This window comes from Nannobrachium achirus (assembly GCF_963921795.1).
Source record: "Nannobrachium achirus genome assembly, chromosome: 5".
Lineage (NCBI taxonomy): Eukaryota > Metazoa > Chordata > Actinopteri > Myctophiformes > Myctophidae > Nannobrachium > Nannobrachium achirus.
Genome location: NC_137814.1, coordinates 36,760,611 through 36,778,076, shown reverse-complemented (window position 1 = coordinate 36,778,076; position 17,466 = coordinate 36,760,611). Strand labels below are relative to the sequence as shown.

The 17,466-nt window shown below is 43.0% G+C and overlaps 1 protein-coding gene across 1 annotated transcript in view; it reads right to left on the bottom strand.

The window, feature by feature from the left end:
* The window catches only part of obscnb (obscurin, cytoskeletal calmodulin and titin-interacting RhoGEF b), a gene marked incomplete at both ends in the record, with an annotated part of 88,086 nt that overhangs the window by 5,940 nt on the left and 64,680 nt on the right, over positions 1–17,466 (bottom strand). Inside the window, 24 exons of the mRNA XM_080725756.1 lie at positions 211–388; positions 1,122–1,280; positions 2,056–2,220; positions 2,392–2,508; positions 2,622–2,781; positions 4,638–4,808; positions 5,690–5,766; positions 6,199–6,399; positions 7,374–7,513; positions 8,172–8,228; positions 9,853–9,951; positions 10,383–10,429; positions 10,541–10,574; positions 10,655–10,873; positions 11,601–11,699; positions 11,801–11,839; positions 11,947–12,147; positions 12,514–12,635; positions 12,754–12,835; positions 13,348–13,629; positions 14,196–15,509; positions 15,751–16,020; positions 16,234–16,524; positions 16,990–17,262. Of these exons, the coding sequence (XP_080581882.1) occupies positions 211–388; positions 1,122–1,280; positions 2,056–2,220; positions 2,392–2,508; positions 2,622–2,781; positions 4,638–4,808; positions 5,690–5,766; positions 6,199–6,399; positions 7,374–7,513; positions 8,172–8,228; positions 9,853–9,951; positions 10,383–10,429; positions 10,541–10,574; positions 10,655–10,873; positions 11,601–11,699; positions 11,801–11,839; positions 11,947–12,147; positions 12,514–12,635; positions 12,754–12,835; positions 13,348–13,629; positions 14,196–15,509; positions 15,751–16,020; positions 16,234–16,524; positions 16,990–17,262 (4,797 nt within the window). The remainder of the gene's footprint in view (positions 1–210; positions 389–1,121; positions 1,281–2,055; positions 2,221–2,391; positions 2,509–2,621; positions 2,782–4,637; positions 4,809–5,689; positions 5,767–6,198; positions 6,400–7,373; positions 7,514–8,171; positions 8,229–9,852; positions 9,952–10,382; positions 10,430–10,540; positions 10,575–10,654; positions 10,874–11,600; positions 11,700–11,800; positions 11,840–11,946; positions 12,148–12,513; positions 12,636–12,753; positions 12,836–13,347; positions 13,630–14,195; positions 15,510–15,750; positions 16,021–16,233; positions 16,525–16,989; positions 17,263–17,466) is intronic.

The following is a 17,466-nucleotide window of genomic DNA, read 5'->3' as shown; positions in this document are numbered from 1 at the left end:
ACAATGTGATGTCACAACAGCTATAGACTATAGACATTGACTATAGGCGTTACTTACTCACTCACTCAAAAGATGTGACGGTTTTCATAGTTAACTGCGACCTACGGTTGCAATAACCTCAAGTATAAAGCAGATAAGAGAGTGTTTGTGTGTGCGTGTGCGTGTGTGTGTGTGTGTGTGTGTGTGTGAGTGTGTGTGTGTCACACTCACTCCACGCAGGCATGCTATAGCGCTGCTGCAGCTCTCTGAACTCTCTCAACCAGGAGTTCTTAATGATAGCCGTTCGGGCCTGCATGGTGTATTTCCTCACAGAGTCCTCCCTCTCGTGCCAGATTTCGAAGGCGCGGTCGTCACCCTCCACGGTCTCATTCACATCAATGTTGTTCAGCTGCAGCAGGATGAAGAATACAGCAAACAAACACATGATACTGACATTATACTGACCATGATACTGACATTATACTGACCATGATACTGACATTATACTGACCATGATACTGACCATGATACTAACATTATACTGACCATGATACTGACCATGATACTAACATTATACTGACCATGATACTGACATTATACCGACCATGATACTAACATTATACTGCCCATGATACTAACATTATACTGACCATGATACTGACATGACACTGACCATGATACTAACATTATACTGACATTACACTGACCATGATGATACTGACATGACACTGACCATGATACTAACATGATACTGACCATGATACTGACATGACACTGACCATGATACTAACATGATACTGACCATTATACTGACATGACACTGATCATGATACTGACCATGATACTAACATGATACTGACCATTATACTGACATGACACTGATCATGATACTGACCATTATACTGACATGACACTGATCATGATACTGACCATGATACTAACATGATACTTACTGACCATGATACTAACATGATACTTACTGACCATGATACTAACATGATACTGACCATAATACTGACATCAAACTGACCATGATACTGACATGACACTGACCATGACACTGATTGATGTATTGCTAAGTCAATAATTTGAGTACTTCTCCCACTACTGATTACTACCAGTAATTCAAACAGAAGCGTCACCTTCATCATGTTCTTGAACACGTAGCCCTGTGTGTCAGTGTTGCTGTCTCTCTTGGGTTTGCAGATGATGCAGTAGTTTTTAAAGAGGAAGCAGTGGCGATGGTGACCTCTTGTGGACGACCTAATGCCCGGAGCCCCCTCCCACACTTGGAATGGTCCCTGGTGAGAAAGACACAAACACAGATCAAACAGATTTAGTTTTGTTAGTAGTAGTAGCATAACATAAATAAATAAATAAATTGTGTTTTCTTTTGGGATGTATCTTCTTTAACCACATGAAGACACATAAACCACATGAGCACACCTAATCTGGGGGCGAAGATACGCTGAAACTATTTGGTGTAGAAGGAAAAAAGAAGGGGGCCTAGTATAGACCCATGAGGGACACCGGTCAACAAAGTACATAGGTTTAAGTGGTTAAAGGACAACTTTAGTTTTTTTACAACAAGGGTTCATATTTTAGATTGTAATTAAAGAATATAAAAGATGAGTGTTAAAATGATTTCATTCACTTCTTTCTATTGTTTTAGAGATTCTTATTTCAGTGGTTGGGGGCATGCATACAAGTGGCTAAATACCGGTATGTCATTTTACGCAGAAGCCCATTCCCAAGATACAACGCAACCTTTCATGGTTTGATGTGACTTATGGGGGCTAGAAGTGCTACTGTAAATAGCAATAGAGGAACTGTTGTCTAAAAAGACATATTTAGCAACTTGTACGCATGCCCCACATTTTAACAAGGTAAACACGATAAAATAATAGAACAAAGCAAATGAAAACATTTTAACACTCACTTTTTCTTTTCTCTAATTACAATCTAAAATATGAACCCTTGTTGTAAAAAAACAAAGTTGTCCTTTAAATGGGACCCCGTCGATGGGGATAAACAACATCACATCATCACCATTATTGCCTCATATGTGGGTCGCACCTGTCTGATAGGCTCTCCAAGCACTTCCAGGGTGGCAGGATAGTTCTCAATCAGGGAGACATGGTGGCTGTTGTCTGAACGCTGATGAAGTGATGACACCATTGCGTAGGCCTCCTCCAACAGGCAGCAGTTCTGACCGTTCCTCGCCTTGTTCCTGATCATCTCCTAAAGGTGGGTGAGGTGGGAATAGTACCAGAGTTATTGCACTCTAGCATTTCTTATTCATGATGTAGAGGCTTTGTGCTTTGTGAAATGCAATGCATGTCCTGTTCGTAACGCAAAGACTCAAACTTTGGTCAATTCATTGCATGTGTACGGTATCAAAAAATGCGTCACCTTGAGAACAGCCTTGTACTTCTGAATTCTGTCCACCGGTCTCTGGATATATCCATTGACGCTAAGAACAGCAGGATCGGAAGTATCTGCATCGGCCTGCACTTTCTCAGTGTACTCCTGATGGGGAGAATATGCTTAAATTCAGGCAGTGATGGTTAAATCATGTTATGACTGTGTTGTTCACAATAATGTAACAACGTTATGAGAGTCCGTGAGGAGAGCAGTCTCACCTTGAAGAAGCGATGGATAGCCTTCTCGCTGACAGAAGACTCAGCCTGACCCTGACCTACGAGATACTGGAGGTACCTCTCAAAGCCCTCCTTGTTCCTCAGGAAGCGCATGGCTATGTCATCATCTGTGTCGCACTCCTTCAGCTTGGGGAGGAACAACCTACAGGAAATAGTGGCACAGTAAATTGTGGTTGTTCCTTTTTTTGGTTTATTGTCTCCACCAGCCGAAGGCATGGGGGAGAGTATGTTTTCCCCTTCGTCCGTCCATGTGTCCGTGCGTGCGTGCGTGCGTCCGTCCGTCCGTCCGTGCGTCCGTGTGTCCTCGCAGTTTGTGTGCACCTAATCTCAGTCGCCGTTGGCCCGGTCGCTGCCAAAGTGAGCACACACATTCCCTGGATGCCAATCTAGAACCTCTGCTCTAAATCTTTCAAATGGGCCTTTTCTAGCGCCACCTAGTGGCCGATGTTCGCAAAACACATTTCTGTGCACTACTCTTACAGATTTTGTCCAAAAATCCTACAAATTGGTAGGCAGTATCTCGACAGTCATGTGATCGACACGGATCTGTCCGATTTTGCATATTCCATCCTGATTGGCTAAGATTGGCTTCCAAAGTTTGTAGGATTGAGTCGTTTTGAACAAAATGCCTCAAATCACAAACGCAAAGTGCAATTATCATGAAATCGCGCACACACGTTCCCACTAGGTCAAGGAAGAAATGCCACTTCAAATTTTTGAAATCAGCCTCATGGTGGTGCTATAACAGGCCGATTTGTGGTTTTACCTATAACTCCACCGATCAGTTTCAAACTTTGTAAGCGCACTCCCTAGAGGCCAAGGAAAACCCTTTCCCTGCATTTTTCACATCAGCCTTTTATAGCGCCACCAGGAGGCCGACTTATGTAAAACACAATTTCTCCTATTATTCCTTGAGATTTTATCCAAAAATCATGCAAATCGGTACACAGTATCTCTATAGTCATGTGCTCAAGTCCGATCCGTCTGATATTTCATATTCCATCCTAATTGGCTAATATTGGCTTCCAAAGTTTGCAGGATTGCTCCGTTTTTGAACAAAATGCCTCAAATCATCAACGCAGCTTGCAATTACTGTGAAATTTGCCACACATATTCCCACTATGTCAAGGAACAAATGCTACCCTTTTCACATTGGCCTGTTATAGCGCCACCAGCAGGTAGACTTTAGCAAAATACATTTTTGGAACACTTCAAATCATGCATGCAGCGTCCGATTGCCATGAAAGGTCTAAGGTGAAGAACATATGCCACCCTTTTTACATTGGCCTATTATACAGTAGCACCACCAGGATGCACGACCTGGTGGAGACCTGTGCTCGGAAGAGCACTGCTTCTAGTTACATTTCAATTGACCTGTTTAAAGGGGCCACACCATAAAATTTGAAAATGTCTATTTTTTCATGTATTCTATTATTCCCAGAGTATTTTTCCACCCCCCAAAAATACAATTCATTAACTCTACGCCTTGGTTTTCCAGGGCCCATTTCATTTAGTACCGCCCCTCCACTTCAGTTTCCTGGCAACTGAAGAGAAGGGGGCGGTACTTTTGGGGTGGATTCTATTGAGACTATTGTGGGGTGGGCGGGGTAAAGTGGCTAAAATTGGAACAATACAGGGAAGATTAGCATGGTGCCATGCTAAAATTGGAACGATACATTGTATCGTTCCAATTTTAGTTCAAAGACAGCGCCCCGTTGCCAACAATGGGCATTTTGGTATTGCATCTGAAACGGCTTGGAATTAGAGACAGACAGAACATGACATTTCAATATCCGAGTGGTTGTTTAGGCTAAAACCTGTATAAAACCGTATTATGGACCAATATTTATATAAAATATATATGTTTAAATATATGGTGTGGCCCCTTTAATGAACAGGATACACATTTTCCAAAATATTGTATTGAAAATACATTTGCTGACTAGAATGTCAGAACATGTAAGTAACAACCAGGCAGGCGATGAGTTGCCGACTCACTCGCTATGGAAGGCTTTGATGTCACGAATGTTCCGGAATATGGCCTCCTTCTGGCTGGTGACATCAGCGGGAGTGTCAGGACGTTCCACATGATTCAGGTGGTGCTTAGTGACGAAATCCAACTCTTTGATGAACTCTGCTTCGGTAGTTATCAACTCCTGAATCATTTGACTAGAGACAAGAGAGGAGATCCATCAAGCATGGTGGCTTACAGGGGCGTCACAAGGGGGGGAAAAGTGGGACTGAGACTGAGTTACCAGGGCCCAAGTTGGAGGGGCCTTGATTATTTTTTACTTTAGCTATTGAAAAACACGGAGTGCCGTGCTGTGAGCTTATAGATCTGATATTTTTGAAAAGTTGTGAAAATCTTTGAATATATGTATTTTTGTAACTAAAATTTTGCTTCTGGGGGGTCCCTGGAACTAAATATTTTGAGATGGGGGTCCGTGGCCAAATACATATCATTTTGGGGGTCCTTCACATGAAAAATTTTGAGCACCACTTACAGAAACATAGTTTTTTCAAAAAATAATTTTCACAATCTTTCTAAAATAGCAGATCTACAAGCTCTTTGAGCTTTTATATCTGCTATTTTTCAATAGTTAAAGCACAAAATGTGAGTGGATCCTTGTACCCAGGGCCCAGAATTTGGTGAGACACCCCTGGTGGCTTATACCTATGCCTGTCACAATTATTACATAATAATCGTCTGATCGCAATTATTTGACATGATCGCAATTTATTTAGCATAATCACCATAATCGTTTCCAAATATCAGATCTAAAAGTGATGCGCCGTGCTGTGAGCTTGTAGATGTTTAGAAATATAACCTATTTTGTCCATCCATTATTTATTTTGATTATTGGTTCTGGTCATTGTCAGTCATTTCTTTGTATATTGAAGTCATTTGTTTTATCTGCCCTGTGCAACGACTAAAAGGACATTTGTATTTACAAAAACACAATTAAATCGTTAATTGCAATTATTTGTATGACAATTGTCAAGTTACATTTCATGATCATGACAGCCCAGGTGTTTGTGTTAGTGCTTACAGTAGTTTCCTCTTGTACTCCCCCTCAGAGACCTCCTCCACACACGTCTCTGGAAGGTCACCTGCATCAGCATACAGCTGGAACAATAGAGCAGTGAAGCCAAATATCAATTTCACCATTACATTTCAAACTTCTGACTTAAACAAAGCAAGTTGAGGACAATCGACCATATCCTCACAGCCGTCATTTTGCTCTTAGGCCATACGCCTGATTTATACAGTGTTGTATAGATGGGTTTCTGGTCCACGTTACACTGATAAAACTAGATGTGTGCGCAGGGTCCGTACCAAAATTAGCCAATGAAACCAGCGCTCCCCAAAACAACAGGTTTGGGGATTGGACGGAATTGATTACATGATACAGTCAGCTGTGCATTTAGTCTCAATGTTTGTAAACAAGAAACCCGTCTATGTGGTCCTGTAAGAGCAAAATGTCCGGCTTGTGAAAATGGTCATAGAAAATATCGATATTTAATATGGTTCCTGTTATATTATAGTCTGAAGACTTACTTTGAGTTTCTTGTCTAGGTAGGCAGGTGAAACCCAGCCCTGGCGAGACGGCGTGGTTTTGGTGGGTTTCGTACGGACCAGCCATCTAAGTGAATTGGCTGAGTCCAGCACTTCAACATACTGGCCCTCCTTCAGAGAGATGGCTTCTTTGCTGGCCATGGTGGGGTTGTAGTCAGCAGTAGCAACATAGATGTCAAACATCTGTAAACACATCCAACATTCCAGGTTAACTACATTCAACATGGCGTCCCTATTTTGGGTAAGTCATTTTGGACGAAAATCTTAAATAGTTCCAAATATTCAAATATTTATAAAAAAAAGTAAAATACTAATATTTTCCAACAACACACAACATGCGTGAGAATGTAGGTCGGCTATTTTTGCTATTCGTTGTAAGATTGCGTACTATTTTTGCTATTTGTTCTAAGATTGCTTATACTTTTGCTATTCATAGTAAGACGAAGATAGGGACACAAAATGCTATTGTATTCTCATATTCAATATTTGCATATTCTATCCATTTAACAATAAATGCTCTATATGAAATTTAAAAACAGTTTTTAAAGCTGGCTTCATACATGGCCCTAAAATAAATTTATATAGAAACATATGATTGTAAATATAAAAAGCAAATGCCCAAACACTTTCTACTGCATACTGTATGCCTAGCCAAAAGTTTCATAAAGAACCATTTTGTTTTATAGAAACGCATTTGTCATGAATTGATTAATGTCAATACAGTAAAATATCCACAATGTAATACCAAATAACCACACTGTCAGGTGTCCATTCCCATGTTTTTAACCCTTCGGCTTATATATAGATTTTTACAGCTAATGGCCAGTTAGTTAGTTTTACAATGGTCTTTAACAATGATTTATATAGAGATTTTTTTTTTACAGCTAACGGGCACCAGGGGCGCTCTAGCGGGAAGCAGGAAGGACACCTGTGGCTTATATTCAGGTGCGGCTTATAGTCCAGCAATTACGGTATATAAATACAGAATATAACTGCACAACAATCAAGCCATAAAATCAAGTACAGTATGTAGAATGAAAGTTTGAATAGAGCGTATTCACACGGCTGCCATTTTGCTGTCACTTCATACAGTATGTCAGAGTATGACATAAGAGCAAAATGTCCAGTGTGTGAAATGTGACCGGGCCACGTCTCACCTCTCCCCTGGCTTCGCCCTCGTCAGACTCAGACGATGAGTCCGCGATGAGGGAGGGAGGGCGAGAGCGCCCGTGGTGAGGGGACGCGGAGGGGGTCTTGGTCTCGTCATCACTGTCAGCTCCGGGGACTCGCAGCGTGGCTGAGGAGAGAGTGGGTGGCAATCAGAGGAAAACAGGAAAACATATACATCTGCTACACTATGGTGTTATGGTTTTGTTAGTATCACAATTGAATGCATATAGGTAACACCATAACCATTTAATCTCTATTCAGTAATATCTACGTATGTGTGGACGTGCACTCAAGCCATCGACTGCCAAGACGACATAATCACTAAATGAAATCCATGAAAATTCTGACAAGACAGCAAAAACGGAATAATGCATCACAAAGATATAGAACACAGACAACACTAAGAGGGACAGTACAGAGATGTTTGAACCATGTATAAATGTCATCAGCATATGCAGTGTTGTATAGCAAAGCATCAAACTGCAGTGACAGGTCTTATCACCACAGAACACACTTTTCTTACATTATTGATGATGACTTTGCTTGTCTTTGAAGTGCACTATAGTATATGGGTCTTGACTCTTGTTTATGTTGAGAATGTAAGACAAAATTATTTCCACAAGTCCTCGTCTGGACTAGCTTGTCCAACAATAGAGGAAATATAAACATCTCACCATTGTGCTAGTTGTACAGTGCAAGAAAACTAAATCGACAAGTCATGAGCAGCACTCCTTGTGGAAAGAATGTATGTCTACTGTAAAGGTTGATGAACTGGTGATACATACTGGACGCTTTGGGCCATGATTTCATCCACTGGAGCACTTGATGATTCTGTTCGCTGTCTGAATAACAAACCAATGACTGGGTGAGCATTTGAATGGTTGTACTGACGAACTGATGTGTATGAAACGTTAGAAAAGTGGAATGATGATGTATGTCATTGTCTGGGGAAGGAAGGAGATGTGTGTAGGACATACACACACAGTACAGTATACACACTCAAAAACAGACACTGTAAGGAAGAGAAATATTTATTTCTCTCAGGTTTGTTGTCAATTCTACTGTCAATTAGAAGTGAATTCCAATTCAAGAATTGCAGAGTTAATGCATTCAGATGTTCAGCGTTAGGACAGTGACAAAATTCTTGAATTAGGTATTTGAATTCACTGAATTGCCACCAAACCTGTTCTCTAAATGCAACACAAAACAAATACAATGGACAGAAACAATGTATCCAACATTTGAATACAAACTGGTCAGTTCTTCTGCCACAGCCACTTATGGCAGCCTGCAGTATTGTTTGCAAAATGCGGTTTCCCTAGCGTTATAGCTGACCAATTGTCTCACAATGTGTGTATCATGATGTACAGTATATGATGTACAGTATGGATATGATGATTAATAATTTATCATAACATAGCATATATAGCATAATATTTTGGCAGTAGCATTTAGTCTATATGCAATAGAATCATAAACTGTATGTGCTTTAAATGAAGCCTATGCCATTGATTGGCACTAAAACCAAACTATACTGTTTGGCAATGAATGAACATAAGTTTTTATTTTGTTTGTAGTTTTTAATAATAATAATAATATCTCAAATTTATATAGCACTTAAGACGCTTTACATGGGGCAAAAATAAAATAAACAACTTTAAAAACAAAGATTAAAAAACACTAAGACTAAGGAATACATTTTTTTTAAAACAATACGTTGTTTTTTTTGTTTTCCCGCTCTTCATTTCCACATCCCATTCAAGGTTTTTTGGATTTTGTTAAATAGTGACAATTATACTGTATATATTATATATTATAAGATATATATGTAATATATAAATATATACAGCATATAACATTTATAATAAATATAAATGTATATTTATGTACATTTTCTATCAGGGATTTATGTTTTAGCTCTGTGAGTGTGTCTGTCTCGGACACCTCTGGACTGATTGGTGTGAAACTTTGCACTCACACTCCCAGTAGGCCAAAGACGAATCTCCACCCCAAATGTTTGAAATCGGCCAAGGTACAAGGTGTAGTGTATATACTGAATGTGTCTGGATTTTAAATGTATACTTATGTTTGGAGAAGGTTCCTCTATGACTGAAACATCACAATGTTAAGCACCCCATGGTTTTGTTCATGGAATGTGATCAAGAACATTACTGCAAACGGTTCTCTAACAAAGTTAGAGAAGCTAGGGTGATGTTCATTTCCTCAAGCACAGCAAAACTACCCAGCACATTGGCACATATTCCACCTTTTCCCAGGGTGTAAAGCTGATGGTAGATACTGACTACTGTTCAGGAAATATGTACTGTAATTTGTTGTATTCCACTGCTGTTCTTCTTCGGTTCTCCGAATACATAATAATGTAGACAATGAATACACAATGTATTTTGATGTGAACATGCTGTAAAAAAAAAAACTCCAATGTCTAATGACAGTAATGGAACTCACCTTGAGAGAACTTTGCAGAAACCATTTCAGTGATCTGGCTGGTAAGCTTCTTGAGGAATTCCTCTGAACCAACCTCACCTAGATAGGGCCTTTTCCCCTCTGAGTGGAGAGATAACACATCATGTCATCAATTCTGTATAATAGAATAACAAATGATGCTGAATCGCGAGGAGTGAATTCGAGGCGAGTTATTGTAAAAGGTTCACGCCCCTCGCGGATTGGGAGCTTTTGGTTACGCACCCTTCGGACCGCGGGGGGGGGGAGGGATTTACGATTCTGTCCCTATCGGGATGTAACTCGGACGGTGCTGAGTCGCCTCAAGCGGACGCAACACACAACATGAACACAGCGACTCGCTCGCTTTAGCTCCCTCTGCGGTGTCTCACGTGGATCAAGTCTGCGTGACAGTGCACCTCCGTCGTCTTAACGAGCCAAAAGCTCCCAAGCCACGAGGGGCGTGAACCTTTTACAATAACCTGCCTTGAATTCACTCCTCGCTGCTGAAACGGAGTGGTAATAGTTTGTCTTACCCTTTTCTCTGTTAGCCTCATCCTCTGGAGGACTGACTGTAATTACCCTAAAGTCGAATGAAAGGTTTTAATATGATAACATACTTTTACAATGTCTATCTATTCTATATAATTTACTATATAAATATTTACTTGAATTGGAAAACGTAGACACTTACTCTGGAACTTTGGTCTCTTGCTTTTGTTGCAATGCTGGTGAAACAAGAGAACAAGTTAGCAATCAATCACTTTCATATCTTCTTTAACGTTTATTTGGGCTTCCTGATCCTCACCATCGTCCACTTCCAGCCGGGAAGTGCAGACAGATTGGCCTGCTCTGTTTGTGGCAATACAGATGTAGGTGCCAGTATATTCTGTGCCAACGTCCATCAGGATCAGGCTGTGCTGGCGCCCAGAGCCGGCTATTTTATACCCTTTCGTGTCAGGTTTGATCCACAAGACATCTTCCACTGACTCTTCCTTTAGCCAAGCCACCATGGGAGTAGGAGATCCTAGGAAAATACAGATGGGAAGTGTGGGATTTGTAAGGTTATTTCATGTTTCACAAGAACTATGGTGTCATAATGTACGGTATGGAGCCCATCATAACAACTAAGGGAAAAAAGCAAATCATCACTGGGGTCCGTTCTGGATAATAATTCTGGGATTCAAATAATTCCCTTTTCTTTTCTCCCACTTTAGATTTAGATTCCTTGTGTACTAGGCCCCTGTCACTGCTACCTCCTACAGACAGTACTAGGCAGAGGACAGTCAACCACATGTCTCCTCTGAATGCTCTGATACATGTGATGTCAAGGAAGGCCGCTTCTTTTCACCTGACAATAAGGAGTTTCACCTGGAGGATGTAATGTTGCACATGTTGGGGTACACACACTATTCCTCCGAGTTCCACTCCCCACTGAACAGGCTACAACCTGTAGGTGTCGCTATAGTGTAGCGACAGAGATCGCCCTCCCCACCCTCATGTCCTGTCTCCCCCCACCCCCTCAAGCATGGCCAATTGTGCTTGTTGGAACACTCGGCCAAGCCGGAGGCACCGCAGAGGATTCAGGGATTAAAATATTAACAAGGCTGGAGCTTCTGAAGTGGAAATGCTTACTGCAGGCAAGACTCTTTTTTTCCCTCTCCATTCCTCATGTACCCATGGAGCTTATCTTAGCTTAGCAAATCAGCACAGGCTCTGCCTGGGGAATACATCAAACCGCATAGAGAACAAACCTTCCACTTTGACAGACAGAGTGATGCTGGTGCCTTGTTTCACTTTCCGATTGCTGAACCTCTCCAGGAAGCGAGGGGGCACCAGGGGCTCCTTGCTGTCTGTAAACAGAATGCTGTGTCATTATATGCCACCACGTGTCTACCATAGAACCTACAACAGTATAAACAAGCAATTAAGATGTAATTATTAAGTAACATACCTTTCTTTGCCAAATCTGCAGGCATTCTCTCCCCTGGAGCTGTTGTGAAAGGGAGTTAGCAATTTTTAACTTTTCACCAAAACATGTATGTAAAACACCACATGCTAGTGGTTGTAATTGTGTTCTGAAGTGTGATTCAGTCATACCTAGAACCATCAGTCTGGCAGAGGAGTATGCAGAACCAGCTGCATTACTGATGTAAGCAGAGTACTCTCCCATGTCCTCTCTCTTCACCTCCAGAATCTCCAGAGCGTGAACATCCCCTCTCTCCACCAGCACCTGGATTCTTTTTGAGGCTCGCAGAGGTTGGCCATCCTTGAACCAGTACACCCTGGGTCTGGGGAAACCTGAGGGAGAAAGGACAGTAATAATGAAAACATATGCTCTAATAGGGCTTCGTATTGATCCTCACTAATGCTCATTATACGATCGTTCTGTGTCTCAGAGGAGGGCTGCTGTCAAATTGTATTTTTTAAATGAATGCAAGAACAATGGCTTCTATTTCAGCATGCTAACTTTCAAGAGAAAGTCTGTAGTAGCTAATAGTTTGGAAAACCCATTGATGATGTCATTGTAGGGCAGCTTTCTGAACTGTCCAAAGCCCATCAATGAGACGCAGGGTGAGTAGATGAAAATGAACGTGCATTAGTGAGGAGCAATTGCATGATGTCATATTTTGACAAGGAGATGATGAATATAACTCATTAACCTACCCTTTACTCTGAGCTGCATCTTAGCAATGGGAGAGCCTGGGCAGACATGCATGTCGTGGAGCTCATCCACCACTTGGGGGAGCTGTTCATCTTCGGCTACAGACTCGAAGGCCTCCGTCTCCCTGCTTCAGGAGAGAAGAGCAGCGCAGCACTCAGTATTTACTCATATTCATTTAGGTATTTTCTATCTCTAAAAAAAAAAAACTATCAACGCTGTAATAAACAGAGTAATAAACTCACCTGGATGCATAGTCCTTGGCACTGACGAAAGAGGAGGTCTCAGTGGCATCGGCTGCAGTGTCATAATCTGAGCTGCAGGACACTGTGAGTGATAGATGTATTAGTGTTATATTTCTAAAGCCACCAAATACCTGAATATTTAAAGGACCATACCGGCTTCAATGTCATTGTCATGATCAATGTCAATTTCTATTGATGTCTATTCACGGCGCAATATTTTGTAACTAAATATCTTCCTTTATTTAATTAAAATATGACTAAACGGAATAATTGGGTAACTGTTTGCCTATGTGCAATAAGTCATGGAAAGATTCACAAGGGACTATTTTCGTTTCGAATGTTCAAATCAATCTGTGCTTTAAATTGCATTATAACACATTCAACACAACAATAATAACTTTGACTGAAATTAATGGAATCCAGTGGCTTCCTCGTAAATCACATAAACCAGGGCATGCTTTGTTAAATGGTCGGTGCAGTAACGTCAATTACTGCATTGAGTCGTAGTCAATGGGCTACAGCCACCGGTGTGATCCTTTAAATGTGCACATTATGTGTATTATGTACAAATGCATATGCAGTATGTGCACTCACTGTCAACTCTGAGTTCAGCCTTGGTGGCGGTGATGCCACTGCTGTTCTCGGCCGTGCAGCGGTAGACGCCCATGTCAGTGGGTAGCACATTAGTGATGATGAGCTGGTGGCAGCCCTCCTGGTCCTCATTGATCATGTAGTGGTCATTCTCCTCCAGCAGCTTACCGTCCTTGTACCAGCGCACAGCAGGGGAGGGTTTGCCGATCACCACACAGTCGAAGCTGACTGGGTAGCCGTCGGGGACGTCTTGGTTCTGCAGCTCCGTCAAGAAGACTGGCGCAGCTGGATGACAAGAACAAAAAGTAGTTAGATTCGCCGAAACAGGTTTGAAAATGATCCATGTTCACTCCAAATTGTCTTCTATGAAACAGGGTGAGATATCCCTTCAGTTTTTGTCCATGTTGTCCTTAAATGACATCAATAATAACAATACTTAGCACAAAGAATAGTACATTTCGAAGGCATGCAAATAGACCAGAAGAGAGATTGGATAGAGTTATTAGATAGAAGTGGGTGGAAATGGGTAGCAATTAGCAAAAACCTTGAGAAGTAAAGATGGAGAAACCACAGCATTCAAATGTAGCAAACACACAAAGTTAACAACAGAGAAGACGAAAACACAGTGGAAAACAGTACATTTAACAAATACCAAGATTTAGTTGAATCAATGATTATTAAAAAGCGAAAAAGCAGAAGATTAAGGATGAAGGATTATTTCTTCCAAAGTGGCAAATATTGCCAAGAGAGAAGGTTACAAAGGTTCATTGGTTAATTCCGAGGATGAATGAAATGTTATAGTAGCCAATATATTAAAGGAGGGTAGATGGATACTCTTAGTGCTTTCCTACCAGCTGCTCCAGTCATAAACCCAGGCATCTGCCTATCCTGCGTAGGGGTTTGTGTGCCATCTTGTGTGTACCCCATCTTCATAATACGCAGCTCTGCTTTCACAGGCCCCGCCTCCAGGATGGTCGTCTCCACGGGGACCCCCTGGGCTGTGAACATAGCCTGGAACCGCAGCGCGGCCACCTCAGCTTCTGCCCGCGTGTCAAAGCGAATGTAGATGTAGCCCTCGTCCTCACGGTATGACTGGGGGTCTGGCGAGCGCAGGTCGCCCTCTTCTGCGCTGAGAAAGGGCTCCTCCTCCACATCCGGAGGGAGGCTGGAGCGCAGGAGGCGACGGAGCCGTCTGCTGGCGCGCCTCAGTGACTCGTCCATCTCGCTGCCAGAGGAGCTCTCGGCCTCACTGTCTGCACTGTAGCCAACCGTCAGTGGGCGCCGGGCGGACGACTCTCTCTCGGCCCCCACCGTCACCTTAGCGTTGTGACTGGTGACCCCGAATTTGTTGGTGACCTCGCAGGTGTAGACACCCGTGTCCCTGGTAGTGACGGCCGTGATGACCAGGGTACAGGTACCATCGTTGTAAATGTCGATGTGATGGTGCTTGCCGTCTGCCAGGGGCTCCCCGTCCTTCAGCCAGCGCACCTTGTCGGGTTTGCCCTCCGCCACACATTCCAGATGAATGGTTCCGCCGGGTTCTTTGCTCTGGTCCTTGAAGGTATCCTTGAAGACAGGTCGCATGTCCCTGCGGGCTTTGTAGCCCTTGAAGGCCGCTTGGATCTTGATGGCGGCATCTGTGAGCTCAGGCTCATCCTCATTACTGATCTCCATGATGCTGATGTCCTCGCTAGTGGCCTGTGTCACCTCTGTCTGCAGCACTGTGGCAGTTTTCACCACAGTCTGCTCAGACATTTGGAACTGTGCATAGAACCTCTCAGTGGCCAGAGTCTCCGTCTGCTCGCCTGTGATGTGAGCAGACTTGCTGCTCTTCTTCAGGTACGACACCAGATTAAAACCACCTGAAAGTGACTCATCCTCAGAGCCGGCCTTTGCCTTCTCCTCCTCCTCCTTCTCCAGCGGCTTTGTTTCCACTTTCTCCAGCGCTTCCTTATCCTGCTTGACCTCCTCTTCCGCTTTACCGTGGCCTCCTTTGCCATTTTCCTCAGGCAGTTCCGAGATGGAGTCGAGGGTAGGCTCTCGGCTCATGCGGCGTTTCTTAGCCGAGGCCTCCCACAGCTCGTGGAGGTCCCCCTCTGCAGCAGCCTCGGGGGGCAGGCCGGGCTGACCCCCTTCCCCGTTCTCTGGCTGCTTTACCTCTCCACCTATAACCACAGCAGTGCACCCGAGAATGCTTTGTTAAAAAAAGAAAAGAAAAGGCATCCACAAAACACAACTTACCAAGCCAGTGAGAGAGCCACAAAGTATTTGATTTCTGCTGACCCAAACTTACCATAAATAAACCCTTGCTTGGCCCACATTAGTTTGACAGACTATAGGACTATAGACAGCATAAAACAACAAAAAGTCATGCGAGGAAGCAGCTTTAACCATGTGGTTCTTTACCTTTTATGGTGAGGTTGATGGAGCTCTCAGCCTCACTGGAGGCCACACAGGTGTACACTCCCTGGTCGTCATCTTCAAAGTCCTTAATCAACAGCGCTTGCTTCTTTCCCTCTGTGATGAACTGGTACTTAACCCCTGACTCCAGCTCCTTGCTGTCTTTCAGCCATGTGACTGATCTGCCCCCTGCTGAAAGCTGGCACTCCACACGCGCCATCTTACCTGCCTGCAGTTCGGGGCAAGTCAACGGCTCTGTCACCGCCACTGGAGCCTCTGTGTTAGAGAAAGAATCAGGCATCATATACCGTAATTATACACTGTTACAATCATCTGCTCTGTTAATCGTAAAGGCTAACGTTGAGCGTAATGAAAGTTTATGCAGAAACTTTACTATGATTTGGTATTTGAACAGTCATTGGCAAATATGCACCGTCAAAGGAACTCAAGGGTACTAAGAAGCTCACACCATACTGTAAATGTACGCACCGAGCTGCACTGCCTGAGGCAGCTGGACGGGCTCTCCGAGGCCCGCTCTGTTGAGGGCTGCCACCCTGAACCTGTAGCCACTGCCTGGGATGAGGTTTTCCACCACAAACTCTGTGTTGCACACTGGCTCTGAATGGCATGGCAGCCAGAGGATGCTGTCTCCTACCCGCATCTCCACCCTGTAGCCCAGGACAGGACTGCCTCCATCGTGCAGAGGAGTGAACCAGGAAAGCGTGACAGATTGCTTATCCTTACTGAGAACCTCTGGGTCTTCAGGAGGATCAGGTACGGCTATGGAGGAAAATAAATAAATGGTTAAATTCTTCAGTATAAAATTAGTCTCATTGAGCAGTGGTTCTCAACCTGTGGGTCGGGACCCCCCAGGGGGGGTCACCAAATTATTTTGGGGGGTCCCCAGATGATTAACTTAATGTGCAACATTGTTTTCTCACTCAACAGTATAACCAACATAAGGTTTAAGTGTATAGAGGGTATATGCACATTTCTAAAGTGACAATTTAAGGACTATTTAATACCTCTAAAATGGCAAATTAAACATTGGTCAAATTGTCAAATATTAGAAACATAAATTGTGAAAATAGCCGATCTACATGCTCACAACGCCTTGCGTTGCGAGGCGTTGTGAGCATGTAGATCAGATAAACCAGATAAAATAGGGTTATTTGGGGGTCGCGGCCTGAAACGGTTGAGAACCACTGTCTTAGAGGGCTAGGAAAGTGTCTCTCCAACACTTACTGATGATGACGAGTTTGGCCAGGGAGAGAGCTTCTCTTGCGGCAAAGGTGATTTCCTGCTGGGGTAAGGCAGTTGCTTGTCTGAGAACAAGACGGTAAGAGCAGCCATCAGCCCTCATGGCCCAGGATTCGTTTGCCTTCAGTTCCATTCCGTTGGCATACCAGGCAACCTCCGCCATAGGGACAGGATCTGTCAGCTCCACACAGAACTCCACCTTCTCACCCACCATAGCCACTTTGTCCTCCAGACCCTTCACGACGTCCACTTTCCACCCTAAGTACAACACACACACAAGGGAAACAGAGAAGCAGTGGTGCTGATCAATTATAAAGGTCTATAGAAAAAGCAGTATGTGTATTGAGTAAAGCATTCTCAACCATTAGCAATGTTTTAATATTAACATTATACTGTCTGTATGTAGTATGAATATTAAGTAAGAACGTTAATGTGATGTCAAACTTTCAATCAACAATTATC